Source organism: Schistocerca serialis, chromosome 6, assembly GCF_023864345.2.
Source record: "Schistocerca serialis cubense isolate TAMUIC-IGC-003099 chromosome 6, iqSchSeri2.2, whole genome shotgun sequence".
Taxonomy (NCBI): domain Eukaryota; kingdom Metazoa; phylum Arthropoda; class Insecta; order Orthoptera; family Acrididae; genus Schistocerca; species Schistocerca serialis.
In genome coordinates this window covers 217773402-217791286 of record NC_064643.1, presented here as the reverse complement: position 1 = coordinate 217791286, position 17885 = coordinate 217773402, and the positions used below count along the sequence as shown (strand labels likewise).

The 17885-nt window shown below is 40.4% G+C and overlaps 1 protein-coding gene across 4 annotated transcripts in view; it reads left to right on the top strand.

Moving 5' to 3' along the window:
• LOC126483742 (pre-mRNA-splicing factor syf1 homolog) overlaps positions 1-17885 on the top strand; it is a 553324-nt gene that overhangs the window by 522049 nt on the left and 13390 nt on the right. For all 4 annotated transcript variants that reach the window (XM_050106878.1, XM_050106881.1, XM_050106880.1 and 1 more), the window contains 4 exons: positions 1495-1608; positions 4320-4482; positions 14655-14764; positions 14845-15048. In XM_050106878.1, the coding sequence (XP_049962835.1) occupies positions 1495-1608; positions 4320-4482; positions 14655-14764; positions 14845-15048 (591 nt within the window). The remainder of the gene's footprint in view (positions 1-1494; positions 1609-4319; positions 4483-14654; positions 14765-14844; positions 15049-17885) is intronic.

The window sequence follows — 17885 nt, the reverse complement described above, 5'->3', positions numbered from 1 at the left end:
AGAGAATATATTTCTGTACCAAATGACTTTAGAAAGACTGAATTGCTTAAGTCTCGTGGCTCAGACTAAACCTCCATCACCTTAATGAGGCGTAAACAGACAGGTTAAAAAATAATAAAAATAATAATAATAATAATACAGTTTTGAGATAGCTGCTATATCACTGTCATTTTAATACCACAGAGCCTACAGTTCAGTAATTGTTGCAGAGAAGTGAAAAAAAATCAATTTAGGATAAATGAACTAATTTGAAAGGAAGTCAAGCGTTGCCAGCAAATGGGCATAATTTTGTGAAGCAGTCATAGTGAAAGCATTGAAAAATGAATGTGTAATCAAACATAATGTTGAGAAACGTATTATTTCAGGTAATTCTCAGAGAATCTGCAGTAGACGGTGAAAGTGAGTGCACAGTAGACAGTGGAAATTGATTCAAATTTGTATATAAGCAGCCTGTGTTGATTGATGGAAGAATTTGTATTCAAATTGATATAAATATCTTGCAATGTTCTGTAATGTGAATCTAATGCTTCATATTTACTGTGAATAACTGAAAAAAGTTGGTCTCAAAACAGACCTTTACTTTCTACCAGTTTTGATACAAATAATAAGAATAAACATCATCATCATCATCAGGAAACATAAAATTGTCGTAGCAGTTTATATGCTATAACTCTTCTGGTGGTGTCAATAATAAAAATAAAATTGTAATAAGTAATTCTGCTTCACTGTCTTCAAGGATAAAATGCATTTATACAACTGACTTTGTCATTATTCCAGCCTGAATTTTCCATTGTTTGATTTATACAACTGTGTAATTTTAGTACACTGCCTGTTGCAGTGTTCTCTGCTGCTGCGTGGAGTGCACTCCATGTTTTGCTTTTGTTCATTCTGCACACAGCTCTGTGTGTGTGTGGGGGGGGGGGGGGGGGGGTTGCCATACACATGTGCATAACTGCCAACCATGAAAGCATCTGACATGCTGTTCCCTGCCATTGTCCCCACCTCTGCCATCAGTTAGAAACAAAGTTATTTTAATTGCAGCATAACAGCAAATTTACTACTAACCATATACTGGCCAACAAGAGCAAAATATACACAAGGTGATCACTGAATTATGGCTGAATTGGTAAAATTAGCAATAGTACTGCATGGACATTACAGTGAATCATCACACTGTCAAGTAGTATCTAGCAATGGGAATAGCTATTAGTAGTTAATGGGTGTATTAGCTTGATAGTGAAATCAAATTATACTACTGGCTTGGAACCTGGCATAAGTAAAGTTTATTAAGATTGTTAAAATGGAGAATAGCAAAGTTAATAGACCTTTTTCCCTGGAATAGTGTATTAAGATGGGCATGTTTCTTTGATTTTATATTATGCCAATGGAATTTCCCACATTGTTCTGTATTTGTAACTCTTTATTTTGCTAATTATCATGTATTAGGTAACTGCCAATATATCTTGGCTGAAATTGTCTTCATATATTTTTCAGTCTTGTAAAGCTGTTTATGACCGTATCATTGATTTAAAGATTGCAACTCCTCAGATAATAATAAATTATGGACTGTTCCTAGAAGAACACAAATATTTTGAGGAAGCTTTCAGGGTGAGTACATTTCTGTTGGATGACAGAATTTTCGCTTTAGTTGCATTAGAGTAACAAAATAAAAACTGTACATTCTGAAACAGTATCTTTTATGTGTATAACTTATACTCAGGAAGTAAAGTAAGACAATATAATATTTAGCAGTGAAGCAAGTCAGAGGATTTTGTTGCAAAGTATTTAATGTAAAGAAAGAAACAGTTCTGGAAAGCATAGAGGTAAAAAATGTATGAAACACTGAAAGACGCAGAAGGATGACTGAAGGAATGCATGCACTAGATTATAATTAAGATTTCTCTTATGGATAAAATTCAGTAAGAGATTTTGAACAGTTGCAAAGGCTTGCTCCTATAACTGGCTCCCTCTAATTTCTTTTTCCTATTTTCTGTGTTTACTCTCATTAATTAGTTTGAGCTAATCCTGACACACAACTGCATTGGCAAACATGAGCTTTGTTTCATTATAATGCACTTGCTGTTGCAGAATGAAAACTTCATTATTTTTTTCAAGCTGCAATCGACTTTACATTGATATGTGTCTCCTGTTTATGATCTCTGATCAATGAACAGATCTACATGTTAACGTGGTTAGTGAATCTGTACAGAAAATAATTGACAAGATAAAGTTTACTGTTCAGTTACTTTTCTGATAACCTCCCCCTGCCTAAGACATCTCACTCAACATACCCCTCCTCTTTATTTTTCTGTGAATCTTTGCTATATTTTGCTGCACAATAAATCTTTTACCTTGAATTTTCTTTCTCTTGTAACAAAATATGTTCCTCTAATCCAGTGTTTCTTGTCTGTATCGTTATGCTTTGCATTTGCTCTTTTTTTTCCTCTCTCTGGATCAAGCCCAGTTATCACCTCTGTAGTTTTTTCACTTCCTGTCAACTTCTCTTTGTCCAGGTCTTTTGCTTCTGCCCTCATTTTAATAAACTGTTACACCAACAGAGAGCTTGGCATCAGCATGAATTCACTTACAATGTAGTTTATGTCAACGACAAAACATCATAAATGACTAGTCTGTTAGTTGTGCTACATTGTTAAAAAAAAATACGAGGGCGGTTCAGAAAGTAACCTCCGATTGGTCACAGTGCAGGTTGTGGGGGGAGTAGCGACGCCATCTGTGCGTTCACGCACTCAACAGGTCAGTCGGCATCAAGCCGTGGTCGAGTGAACATCGTACCTGCGCTAGTTTAGTTTTTGTGGCAGTTTGAAATGTGTGCTGCAATAGAAAACCCCGCCAAATGTGAAGTGCGTGCTGTCATAAGGTTTTTTACAGCCAAAGGATATTCTGCAGCAGCTATTCATCGTGAGCTTTGTGCCGTGTACGGACCAAGAGTTATGAGTGAAGGAGTTGTCCGTGAACGGGTACGTTTATTTAAAAGTGGACGAGAAAACGTTCATGATGAAGAGAGGAGTGGTAGACCATCATTGGTGACTGACGAACTCGTTCAGACAGTTGATGCAAAAGTTCGTGAAAATCGACGTTTCTCAATGTCGGAGTTGTCTACTGGTTTTCCACAGATTTCTAAGACTCTCTTGTACGAGATAGTGACAGCAAGATTGGGTTACCGTAAGTTCTGTGCACGATGGGTGCCCAAAATTCTTACCGACCACCACAAAACTCAAAGAATGGCCTCTGCATTAGACTTTCTGTCACGTTATGAGGACGAAGGAGAACCATTGTTAAACAGAATCGTGACCGGTGACGAAACCTGGATTAAGTACGTGAACCCTGAGACAAAAGAACAATCAAAGATGTGGGCACATTCAAATTCGCCTACCAAACCAAGAAAAGCCTCGCAAGATTTTTCTGCCAGAAAACTGATGGCAACGGTGTTTTGGGATGCCAAAGGGGTGTTGTTGGTTGAATTCATGGAACGTGGTACGACCATTAATCAAGACGTGTACTGTGAAACAATAAAAAAGTTACGACGGGCTATACAGAACAAACGCCGTGGTATGCTGACTTCCGGTATCGTTTTTTTGCACGATAACGCCCGTCCTCACTCTGCTCGCAGAACAACGGCCCTTCTTGAGTCCTTCAAGTGGGACGTTATCAACCATCCACCTTACAGCCCAGACCTGGCGCCAAGTGATTATCACCTCTTCATGCATTTGAAGAAATGGCTCGGGTCACAGCGGTTTGATGACGACGAAGAGCTCAAAGATGCGGTCACAGGCTGGCTCCAGGCACAAGCGGGTGATTTTTATGCAGAAGGAATTTCAAAGGTTGTGAAGAGATACGATAAGTGCCTCAATCGCTATGGACACTATGTAGAAAAATAGTGCAAAGATGTAGTTGTAAGATGTATATATTAAAATATTTTTATTTAACTTGGTGTATTTTTTTAAATCAACCGGAGGTTACTTTCTGAAGGGCCCTCGTATTTCTGAAAGTTGTAGCATGTCAACTATTTTTCTAGCCATCACTTGGAAGACAAGATATGAAATTTAATTTCTGAAGTTAAGAAGCACATTATAATTCTGTAGTTTATGTGTAAAATGTGTTTTTGTTATGTCATCACTTAGTAATAAATCTGTGAAATTATTTGTGGCACAGAATAACGTTTCTTTGGTGATTTTTATTTTATGGGTACTGGACCAAGTCCAAGGTGTATTAACCTGGCTAATGTTTATCTTCCAGTGCTGGAGACATCATCAGAGGAAGCCTGCACTGTATAATAACTTTGTCTTTTTATTTTGTAGGCATATGAAAAAGGCATTGCATTGTTCAAATGGCCAAATGTATATGACATATGGAATACGTACCTCACAAAGTTTTTGAAACGCTATGGAGGTGCCAAACTTGAACGGGCAAGAGATTTGTTTGAACAGTGCCTTGAAAACTGCCCTGCAAAATTTGCAAAAGGTAACTAAATTTTTTTTTTGTCATATTTGGTTATAGTGTCACAAACTTTAAATCTTGATCACATGCTGAATGGTCATTGTTGCTTGGAAATGTTTCTGGTGTTACATCTGTTTGTGGGTACTTCAAATTACAGGTGCAACAACAAAACACTTAAGACGAATTTGACAGGCATCAGTTATGATTTCCCAGATGCAATACACTATTTAAAATTTTGTAAATCCCCCTAATATGTTCCTTGCGTGACACCTTAATCTGTTTGTTGCACCCTCTTTGTCAAAAGTAACACATTGCTCCACTCCTAGTGAAATCAATGTTGAAGGTTCTGACCCCCATCTTCCAATTTACAGCTAATGCCAAGTAACTGTTAGGCATTTGTGAACACCTTATTTTCAGCTCAGAAATGTTGCATTCTTTTCATTAGTAGCTGTTGTACTTTGAACAGTTACCAGTACTTTTACCAGTGTAATATGTCAGCTTGAATCAGTTTAGTGTTCTGTATCCTCTCTTTTATCTTTGAACCATTTGTCTTCAATTTCAGAAGTGCTGTTTGTTTAATTAAAATCAATTCATTTGGCTTTAAATCCTTCTAAACTAACATATCAAATGTTTTCTCATTGTTTGCTAAATGCATTAATTCTCAATACCTACAACTTTCCTCCTCATAATCTGTATGTCAGTCCTCTAGCAAACAGTCTTGACACCAAAAGAAGAATATTCATAATTACATTACAAAAAGCAAAATTTTACAAGTATTAAATAACAAAATAGCACTGGTTGGTATTTTCTGTGACTTGCCTAGCGTATTTGACTGTGTGTACCACAATATCCTCCTAAATAAACTGATGTTTTAATGGAACTGATGGTAAGGCCAACCAATCGCATATAACCAAAATAGTGCAAAAGTTGTACTTAGTAATTCAACCAATGTAATCAGGAGAGATTCCTCTGATGGGGAGAAATCACATATGGAGTTCCCCAAGACTCAGCCTTACGTCCACCATTGTCCCTCATACATGTAAATGATCTTTCATCACAAGCAGAATTAGTTATTTTTGCAGATGGCACTAGTATTGTAATCAATCCAAGCGATGTTCTTAACACTGTAATTCTACAGTTGCCTTTGCACTCTTCTAGTCATTTCTTGACTGTTTTGTAGCTCTCATGTGCATTTACCCACAACTACATGTAATACTATAAATACCAGCTTTTTTCAGTGGTTTGCAAGCATCCTTGGCCAATTTTAGGTGCTCCTGTATCTTCCAGGTGGGTTTTGTAGAGTACTGTTATGTTCCATTTTTCAAAATTTTTTTTCCTATATAGCTAATAAACTCCTGAATAAAAGACAGGAATCTTTGAATTAAGCCCACTGAGATGCTTGTAAGAATGACCCAGTTGCTCTCTTCCATGCCTCCACAAAACATATGTATCATCCAAGTAGTGGAACCAAATATTTTATTTTTTGTTGACAGTTGCGAGTGCCTGGTACTCTAATTTTTCCATGAAGAAATTCACTGTAACTGGGCTTAAGAGGCTTCCCATAGCAACGCCATCCATCTGTTCATGGAACTCATTGCTCCATTTGAAATATGTGGTCATGAGCCAATATTTAACAGCTCTGCGATATTGGGAGGGAAAGTCGAATTCAGCTGTTGCAGCACCTCATTGAGCAGAACAGTAGTAAATAGCAGTACCACATCAGATCTGATATGTCCTCCAGCTGGACCAGTATGCCATTTAACCCTTGAGCAGGCGCACCATTATTCATAACACGACTGCTGGTGCCCGATGTACTTTGTACACACATAAAGAATAGCTTTCTTTATGCAAATATAATATATTAGCAATATCACACTTTAATCTTAGTTTAATGAAACAACAGTAAACTAAACTTACATTATCTGAGTTAAAGTGCTGTTTATTTCTAGTGTTTAGACCACAACCAGTTTTGAATATTACATGCCTATCATCAGGTGTGGTAATTTTGTGCTGTGATCCTGAGCGCACAAATTTATCACACCTGATGATGAGCATGTAATACCTGAATCCGGTAATGGTCTAAGCATTGAAAAATAAAACCCTAACACCTGAAGCAGTATTTTAAATCTCTATTATAATGCTCAATTGCAAATGTCCCTCTAGCAGGATTGTTGGCATAATAATATTGTTGAGAACTTGGCAATCGAATGGGTGGATGAACCAGTGGCACTCACTGTAGGTCTCAGAGGAACATGTTCTTTATGCCCCTTCAACAAGCCATGAAGTCTTGATGGTATCACAACTGTATTGAACTGACTTTTCTGAACGTTCTGTTCAATAGAGAACTTTTTTTTATGAACCATGTAACAGCTGCAAGAACTTTGTTGGTGGGGTCTTTACTCAGTTTCCTGTACGTCTGCAGACCTAATAAGTTGTTAGTCTTACTATAATAGTCGGTCTTATTCAAAACAGCTGTCACATTTCTCTTGTCAGTGGGGAGAATGATAATCCTATCGTCCTTATTCAGGTGTTTTATGGCACTCCTCTCACCCATAGTTAAACTACTTGTTAGAGATGTTGCACAAACTGATACACTTACAGCTCCTACATGGATTTCTTCACTACAAACACCTGCTTCTACACTGGCTGTTGTTTCCTCAATGAGCAACAACTCATGGACTAATGGCAAAATTCTGTCCCTGACAAGCACAGCTCTCTTATCATCAGATGAGGATTAAGTGACTATGCAGCCTGGCCAAGGCACAGCGTATTTTCAAATGGATGGAAGAGGTCTCATTAGGAGAACAGATTCAACTGACCTACTGCACTGGCAAGCACAGACTGTAAGTTAATATCTGTCTTTATTACTGTCAGTAATAAATTGTGTAGTGGTGACTGGGATAGAATACCATTAGGAAGCATATGTTCACATGATCTATTAGACAGAAGGGCAAATCAAACAATGGAAAATCAGAGATGGGATAATGACATTATTATGGAAAGGATAGGTTGCTACTCACCATATACCGGAGATATTGTTCTGCAGACAGGCACAACAAAAAGACTACTAAACACATAACCTTTTAGCCAAAAGGCCTTCATCCAAAATAGTCAACATATACACACACGTTCATGCAAACACAGCTCACACACACATGGCCACTGTCTCTGGCTGCCAGGGCCAGTCTATGAGCAGCTGCCCGCAATGGGAGAAGCAGTCTGAGTGGTAAGGGTAGCTGGGGTGGGGAGGGGGAGAGAGCGCATGGTATGGGTGGGGGACGGTAAAATGTGGGAGCATGCAGGGACGAGATGAAGAGAGAGCAGGCAGCTAGATGCAGTCAGGAGGTTAAATGGGGGAGGGTGGAAAAGGAGGAAAGCAAAAAGACTGTGGATGTGCTTGTGTAATAGAAGGTTGTGGAGTGGGAACACAAAAGGAAATAGGTCGGTGAAGGACAATGAGTAACGAATGTTAAGGCCAGGGAGGGTTACGGGAACATAGGATATATTGCAGAGAGAGTTTCCACCTGCGCAATTTAGAAACGCTATGTTGGTAGGAAGGAACCAGGTGGCACATCCTTTGAAGCAGTCATTAAAATGAAGAATGTTATGTTGGGCAGTGTGTTCAGCAACTGGGTGGTCCAACTGTTTCTTGGTCACAGTTTGTCAGTAGCCATTCAAGCGGACAGATAGCTTGTTGGTTATCATGCCCACTTACAATGAAGCACGGTGGTTGCAGCTTAGCTCGTAGATCATGTGACTGGTTTCACAGGTAGCTCTGCCTTTGATGGGATCGGTGGTGCTTGTGACTGGTCTAGAGCAGGTGGTGGTGGTGGTGGTGGTTGTGGGAGGATGTATGGGGCAGGTCTTGCATCTAGGTCTTTTACAGGGATATAAGCCAGAGCCACGAGAGAAGGGGTCAGAAGAAGGGGTTGTGTAGTGGTGGACGAGAATATTGTGTAGGTTCAGTGGGTAGTGGAATACCAATGTGGGAGGGGTGGAGAGGATAGTGGGTAAGACATTCCTCATTTTGGTGCATGATGAGAGATAGTCAAAATTGTGGTGGAGAATGTGATTCAGTTGCTCCAGTCATGGGTGGTACTGAGTTACGGTGGAATGCTCTTCTATGGCCAGGCAGTGGGAGTTTGGGAGGTGGTGTGTGACTAGAGAGAAATGCATGGGAAATTTGTTTTTGTATAAGGTTAGGAGGGTAATTATGGTCTGTGCAAGTCTCAGTGAGACCCTTGGTATATTTCGAGAGGGACTGCTCATCACTATAGATGCGATGGCCACGTGTTGCTAAGCTGTGTGGAAGGGACTTCTTGGTATGAAATGGGTGGCAGCTGTCAAAGTGGAGGTATTACTGATTGTTGGTAGATATGATATGGACAGAGGTACTGATGTAGCCATCGTTGAACTGGAGGTCATCATCAAGAAAGATGGCTTGTTGGCCTGAGGAGAGCCAGGTGAGGTTAATGGGGGAGAAGTTGTTGAGTTTCTGAAGGAATGTGGATAGGGTGTCCTAACACTCAGTCCATACCAAAAAGGTGTCGTCAGTGAATATGAACCATTCTGTGTGCTTACGAAGGATTCCTATAGATGGCTCATGAATAGGTTGGTGTACGATGGTGCCATCCTTGTGCTTATTGCCATATCACAGATTTGTTTGTTGGTGATGCCTTCAAAGGAGAAATAATTGTGCATGTGGATGTAGTTGGTCATGGTCCAGGAAGGAGGTTGTAGGTTTGGAATCCGTAGGGCATTGGGAAAGGTAGTGTTTAGTAGCGGCTAGGCCATGGGAATTAGGGATGTTAGTGTAAAGGGAGTAGCCCAATAGTGATGGCCAGGGCACTGCGTAGTAAAGGCAGGAACTGTGGAGAGTTACTGGAGGAAATGGTTGGTGTCTTGTAAATAGGAGGGTAGGTTGTGAGTGGTAGGCTGAAGGTGTTGGTTGATTAGAGCGGAGTTTCTGTCAGTAACAGAACAGTAACTGGCCACAATGGGGCATCGGGTTTATGGACTTAAGGAAGCATGTAGAAGGTAGAATTGTGAGGAGTGTTAGGGGTGATGAGAGAGACAGACTCTGGGCAGAGGTTCTGGGAAGGACCTAAGGATGTGAGGAGAGACTGGAGATCTTGCTGGATTCCTGGAATGAGCTCACTGTTGCAGGATTTGTAGGTGAACGAATCTGACGGCTGGCAGAAAACTTTGCCAGGTAATCCTTGCAGTTCAAAACAACAGTGGCGGAGCCTTTGTCCGGTCTGGAGGTAGCATAATAGGGTCAGGACCAGATTTTAGGTGATGGATTGGGGTTCTTGCTGCAGATGTAAGGTTAGCTTTCATGTTAAAGGATTTGGGTAATGATGGTGAGGCAAGCTTCGAGTTTAAGAAATTCTGGAAAGTTATGAGGGTGTGATTTGGGGGCAGTGGGGGTGGATCATCATTGGAAGGAAGAGTGAACTGTGTAGGCAGGGTTCAACATTGGTTTTAGATTGAGTCTGATTGGTAGGGTTGTTGGCAAAAAAGTGTTTCCACTGTAGGGACGACAAGAAGGAGAGAAGATCTTTGACAAGTCCAGCTTGATTGAATTTGGGGTTCGGACAAAAGGAGAGGACTTTGTAAAGGACTGATAATTCAGTCATGAACCTTTCTTCCAAAAGCCTTAGCCCCACACTCCCACAAACTGCACTTTATTGTCCCCCACCCATATCCTGCTCTCTTTCCCACTCTCCACCCCAGCTGCCCCCACCACTGAGATTACTTCTCCCGTCATGCGCAGTTCCTCACAGTCTGGCCCTGCCAGCCAGAGACAGTGGTAATTTCTGTGTGTGAGCTGCATTTGCATGAATATGTGTGTATGTTGTCTATTTTGGAAGAAGCCTTCTGGCTGAAAGCTTACATGTTTAGTAGTATCTTTGTTGTGCCTGTCTGCAACTCAACATTTTCGCTATATCGTGAGTAGAAATCTATCCTTTTCATAATGTAGACTGAAGAGGGAGTCTGATAACTTGCAACCTTATCCGATGATCCACCATTTAGGTGCTTTCCACATGGTTATTATTTTATCCGGACATTCGTTATCTGATGATGAGAGATCTGTGCTTGACAGGAGTGGAAATTTTGCAATTAGTCCATGAGTTGTGCCCTTGAAGTAAATAATAGCCAGTGTAGAAGTAGTGTAAACACAGTTACAGCTAAAGAAATCCATATAGAAGCTGTAAGTGTATTGGTTTACACAAAGCCTGTAAAAAGTAATTTAACTGTGGGTTAGAGGAATGCTGTAAAACGCCTGTGAATGATGATGATAGCATTATCAGTCTTCCTGCTGACAGGGGAAATGCAACAGTTGTTTTGAATGTGACCAACAATTATAGTAAACAAAGAAAATAATCAGTTTTTGACAGTATAATGTAATTGGATAGATAAAAAATTTGCTCACCAAACAGTAGTAGGATAACACACGTATAAAAAAAGGTTTTATGTACATAAGGTTTTGGAGGGTGAAGGAAAGGGATTGGTGAGGTTTAGGAAAATGGGTAGAGTTTGAAAAGTCACCCAGAACCCCGGGTCAGTGAGACTTAACAGACGGGGTGAGAAGGGAAGACTGACTGTTGGAGACTGCACTGGTTGTCCTGTCTGGTCCATTTTTTATATGTGTGTTCTCCTGATGGCGCTTGGTGGGTAGATCTTTTATCTATTATTTATTACGTTATGTTGTCAAATATTATAGTAAGATTAACAACTTATTAGATCTGCAGATGTATAGGAAACTGAGTAAAGGCCCCACTGACAGTGTTCTTAGAGCTCTTACACAGTTGATAAAAAAAGTTCTCTGTTAAACAGAGCATTCAGAAAAGTCTGTTCAATTCAGCTACGCTACAACTAAGACTGTATGGTTTGCCGAATTGGCATAAAGAACATGCTCCTCTGAGACCTATACTGAGTGCCATTGGTTCACCCACCTATTCAATCCCAAGTTCTTGACAACATTATTGTATGGGGGCCAATCAGACTCCTATGTCAAGAATTTGGCACATTTTATTAGTAGATTAAGTAGCATAGTGGTCCAGTCGGAGGACATATTAGTTAATCTTGATGTGTTATCGGTATTTAATATAGTTCTGCTCAATAAGGTGTTGCAACAGCTGAATCAGATTTTTCCTCCCACCATCACAGAAATGCATAAATATTGGCTCACAGCCGTAAATTTCAAATGGAATGATGAATTCTATGAACAGGTGGATGGGTTGGTTTTGGGGAGCACCTTAAGTCCGAATAGAATTTCATAATGTAAATATTTGAGGGGCAGGCATTGGAAACTGCTAAAAATAAACGAATATTTGGTTGCTCTTTGTAGATGAAACATTTGTTTTATGGAGGCATGACAGAGAAATGAGGTCATTTTCACAAACACCTCAACAACTTTAATCTAAATATTCAGTTTACCATGGAGAAGGAGGTGAGTGGAGGATTAAATTTTATTAATGTGTTAGTTTTCAAGAAATAAGATGGTAGGTTAGGCCACACAGTTTACTGGAAACTCACGCAGGTAGACCGCTACCTACACTTGATTCAAACCACGACAATAGCAAGGCATCATAAAAACGTTGGGGGACAGAGCAAGGTATATCTGCGAACCGGAGCTGCTTGACACTTGACACGGAATTAAAACACCTCACCAGTGCATTGCTTGAGAATGGTTATTCGGCTGTGAGATAAAAAAAGCGTAAAGAGTGTAGCTCAGAAATCATGGGAACACACAGGTGCCTGTGAAATTGAACGTTTTCCTCTCTTTCATTAAGGATATTATTGACCACATATGAATAATCTAGAAAAAATGGAATTCGCAGTACTCTACAAACCCACCTGGAAGATACCGAATCACTTAAGATTGACCCAGGTTGCTCACAAACTTCTGGAAAAAGCAAGTATTTATAATATTCCGTGTAGTTGTGGGAAGATGTACATGGGTACAACAACAACAATGCTCAAGAAGCGACTAGAAGAGCACAAGGGCAACTGTAGAAGGGAGGAAACTGACAGATCAGCCATTGCAGAGTGTGCTTTGCAGCTAGGAGACCACGACGTTCAGTTTGATAGGACTCAAGAGCTTGCAGCTACAAGCAGGTACTATGAAAGACTATACAGAGAGGCCACAGAAATTGTTGAATACCTCAGGAATTTCAATAAAAAGTTGGAGGGTGTGAAATTGAATGACATCTGGATACTGATACCTAAGAAGATGTGTGTCTACCACCATGAGGTGACAGCGACGGTAGACGATGGCAGAAAACAACAGCCAGCTGTATTCAGGTATTTATAGCATATGACATCATATCACTATGCAGGAGCATGCATAAAAGCAATTTTGCTGCAGTCAGTAGCCAGACAGGTTGTGAATAGTACACTCACAGAAGCTATGATCCCCCTTTAAAATGTTCTGCACAGATGGGATGAAACATTGGGTTTTAATGTGAAATACATTCAACCACGGTGTAATGACTCAGAATATTTTATTTATTGTGACTCATTGCTCCACATTAACATTATCTTTAGCACAAAAACAGGTGCACAATGCTGCAACTAAAATTTTTGATCATTTACCCTGCAACATAAAGTGTCTGACAGACAGCAAAGCAAAATTTGAAAACAAACTGAAAAAGTTTCTCATTTACAACTCATATTCCATAGAAGAATTTCTATTATTGTAACATGGAAAAAGTGGTGGATAGGAATTACTAACTCACACCTGTTTATTTAATAATAATAAATTTGTAAGTGTAATCACTGTAATGTATGTGGCACGCAATTTGATATACAAAATGTAGTAGGTCACTATCATGTATATCCTGTAAATTGTATCAAGCATGCTTGAAACACTAAAACACTGATTGTATCAAGTGTGCCTTGTCCTCCCTTGAATATGTGTAGTTTTTCTTATTCATTGCATGGTCATATTACTGTGGACTTATTCGAAATCTGTTCATAATTGTTTATTTACTATGCTGCGGATGATCTTCCATGTATGTTACTTTTTTATTACCCGGTCATTGGACAACAATTGTCCTTTCTATGTTTCACTGGAGACAGGATTTGTGGCTCCCTGTCTGACAAGGATGATGAACTACACAGCTCGACACCTGTTTCAATATCACTTTCACTTGTGAAACAGCTATCTTCATAATTGTACTTCTCATGTGCATTGGCCGGACAGTCGAGTGCATGCAACACCACACATTACACTGACTTATCTTACAGAAATGTTAATATTTCAGCTGCTTCTACTTTTTCACCATTAAAAATTCCTTGGGTTCCTTTCTGACAAAATGTCAATTCAGCAACTGATGTAGGTATAATGTAATGTTTACTTTGTTTATGATTGCCATTGCTCTGCTGTGTATCAACACCACTAACACTGTAGCACTAAGCAGTTCAACTACACTCTGTAGCCTCCTGCTGTGCTCACCATTGGATACCTCCAATCCCGCCCTCTGTTTTCATTCGCAGCCAATATTGTGATTGCATGGTGACATTTGGGGCATCGAATGCCATGAACATAATTGGCCTTTTGTGACCTCACAATCATAGGATTCCTTGTTAGTAAGACACCAAGTCACTGCTAAAGTTCATCTCCATGTTTGAGTGATATATTCTGCAACTGGATGATCAAACTTGTTTTTGACCATAATTTGGAAGTTGGTGTTCAAATTGTTGTCTGGTTGATTTTGGTCTTGCATTCGTAGAAAACTGTGCTGTGGTTGTAAAAAAGTTAATGTATGATGTGATTGTTTTGTTAGGTAGCTCAAGCCTTTAATAATAAAGTATATAAGAATGAGAAGACAGGAAGAAGATGCAGGGTGTAGATGCATGCGACAAATATTGCACCTGTATTTAACTTCGGGGGGGGGGGGGGGGGGGGGATCAGGCAAGATGATGCAAGCAGGAGTTACATCACCACAATTAGTGATGGTCATCCATGTTTCATTAGCTTTTTCATAGGCTTGTACCCACAGAGATCAGTCTCCTCCTGTATCACGGTAAAAGGACTTATTTCTGCAAATACCCTTTTTAGTGCTGGAGAATTGTATTATATTATTTACCATTTGTGTATTTCTATTTAAAAAAATTAATAACCAAAAATATACTTAAAAATTCAGTACAATTTTTCAAACTAAACATTTTCTCTTCTTTTCTTACAGCTTTGTATCTTTTATATGCCAAGTTGGAAGAAGAACATGGTATGGCAAGACATGCAATGGCAGTTTATGAAAGAGCAACAAAGGCAGTTCTACCAGAAGAAATGTTTGAAGTAAATTCAAATTTTTTATCATTGTTTCATGTGATAAAATGAAAGAACAGTACAATAACTCAGTGTTATTTCTTTTTTAGGTATTTAATATTTACATCAAGAAGGCTGCAGAAATCTATGGTGTTCCTAAAACAAGACAGATATACGAGAAGGCAATTGAAGTTCTGAATGAAGAAAATTCTCGAGAAATGTGTCTTAGATTTGCTGAAATGGAAACCAAATTGGGTGAGATTGACAGGGCACGTGCTATATATGCCCACTGCAGTCAGATGTGTGATCCTCGGGTAAGTTCTTTTAATATGTGGGAGTATTTGATCTCCAAATCTGGGTTGTTAGTGGACACTCAGTTTTGCAGTTGACATTACTTTTGCTTTTCAACAAAATATTCCCAATTGAGAAACCTACTGCTTTCTTGTTCTCTTGGATGAACAGAGTGATGATTTCCAATAGACACATTTAGAACTAGAAAATGACTATTGCCTAGCTTTCAGAAAGATTAGTCTTTTCTCAAGGAGGAAAGAGTGATAGGTTTAGAAGGGAGGAGCAGATCACTCCGACCTCAACTCGAGAGAAACCGACCTGTTGTGAGGACATGGGGAGATAAAGATGAAGAGGTAGGAGGTCAAAAATAGTGCATTGGTAAGCATTGTACCAGCTTCACTTCAAAGATGATGATGAACAGAGTGAGAACAAAAGATGAATTAAGAGAAATACTCATTATTGTATGATTGCAGAATCATGAAGGTAGGCACATCCCTGAAATATAATAAAGGTATGTGTATGTAGTGTTCTAAAGTCTAATGATCACTTAAAACTAGTCTCAGGTAAGGCAGATGCCAGACAGAGATTGATTGGGATAAACTTCAGGAAATGTAGTCCATCAACAAAGGAAGGAGCTTACAAAACCATTGTTCACCCATTACTTGAATATTGCTCATCAGTCTGGGATCTGTACCAGATAAAATTCCAAATAAGAGGAGTGCAGCTTGTTATAGGTTCATTTAGTAAGTATGAAAGTGTCACAGAGATGTTCAGCCATCTCCAGTGGCAGATGCTGCAAGAGAGGTGTTCTGCATTGTGGTGTAGTTCAATGTTAGAATTCCAAGAACACGTGTTCCTAGAAGAGTCAACCAATGTATTGCTTCCTCCTGTGTATATCTCATGAAAAGAGCATCAGTGCAGAATTAGAGAGATCCAAGCTCACATGAAGACTTACCAGCAATTGTTCTTCTTGTGAAACAGTCACTACTGGAAGAGGAAAAAGAGGGAAGTGACAGTGATATGCAAATTACCTACTGCTACCCACCTTAAGGTTCCACATGGAGTGTAGATCCACATCTATACCTATACTCTGTGAACTATTGTTAATTCTGTAGCAGAGGGTATGTCCCATTGTACCACTCATTAGAGCCTTTTACCTGATCCATTCACGAATGGAGCACAAGAATAACGATTGTTTAAATGCCTCTGTACTGTAATTAATCTAACCTTGTCCTCACAAACTCTATGGGGGTGATATGTAGAGGGTTGTAGTATATTCCTAGAGTCATCATTTAAAGACATTTCTTGAAACTCTGTTAGTAGACTTTCTCGGAACAGTTTCCATCTGTCTTCAAGAGTCTGCTTGGTCAGTTCTTTCAACATCTCTGTGCCACTCTCTCATGGGTCAAACGCACCTATGACTATTTGTGCTACCCTTCCTAGTCATATGTGGTACGGGCCTCACACACTTAAGAAATATTCTAGGACTGGTCACAAAAGTAATTTGTAAGTGATCTCCTTTTTAGACTGATTTCATTTTCCGTGTATTCTACCAATAAACCGAAGCCTGCTACTTGCTTAACTCATGACTGAACCTGTGTGCTCGTTCCATTTCATGTCTTTGCTAAGGGCTACACCCAGATATTTGCATGAGTTTACAGATTCCAGCTGTGACTCACTGGTATTATGTTCATAGGATGCTACATTTTTCTACTTTGTGAAATGCACAATTTTTCATTCTTGTACATTTAAATCCAGTCTTTGTACCACTTTGAAATTTTATCACTGTCTAACTGAATATTTTTACAGCTTTGTTCAGACTATACTCCATTGTAGATAACGGCATCATCTGTGAAATGTCTGAAGTTACTATTAATATTGTCCATAAGATCATTAATATACAACATGAACAGAAAACGACCCAACACATTTTCCTGGAGTATGCCCAAAGTTACTCTCGGTACAAGGTAACATGCTGCGTCCTCCCTACCAGCATTTGTGCACCGCCGCCGTCAGTGTCAGCCAGTTTGCCGTGGCATACGGAGCTCCATCGCAGTCTTTAACACTGGTAGCATGCCGCGACAGCGTGGACGTGAACCGTATGTGCAGTTGACGGACTTTGAGCGAGGGCGTATAGTGGGCATGCGGGAGGCCGGGTGGACGTACCGCCGAATTGCTCAACACGTGGGGCGTGAGGTCTCCACAGTACATCGATGTTGTCGCCAGTGGGCGGCGGAAGGTGCACGTGCCTGTCGACCTGGGACCGGACCGCAGCGACGCACGGTTGCACGCCAAGACCGTAGGATCGTACGCAGTGCCGTAGGGGACCGCACCGCCACTTCCCAGCAAATTAGGGACACTGTTGCTCCTGGGGTATCGGCGAGGACCATTCGCAACCGTCTCCATGAAGCTGGGCTACGGTCCCGCACACCGTTAGGCCGTCTTCCGCTCACGCCCCAACATCGTGCAGCCCGCCTCCAGTGGTGTCGCGACAGGCGTGAATGGAGGGACGAATGGAGACGTGTCGTCTTCAGCGATGAGAGTCGCTTCTGCCTTGGTGCCAATGATGGTCGTATGCGTGTTTGGCGCCGTGCAGGTGAGCGCCACAATCAGGACTGCATACGACCGAGGCATCATGGTGTGGGGAGCGATCTCCTACACTGGCCGTACACCACTGGTGATCGTCGAGGGGACACTGAATAGTGCACGGTACATTCAAACCATCATCGAACCCATCGTTCTACCATTCCTAGACTGGCAAGGGAACTTGCTGTTCCAACAGGACAATGCACGTCCGCATGTATCCCGTGCCACCCAACGTGCTCTAGAAGGTGTAAGTCAACTACCCTGGCCAGCAAGA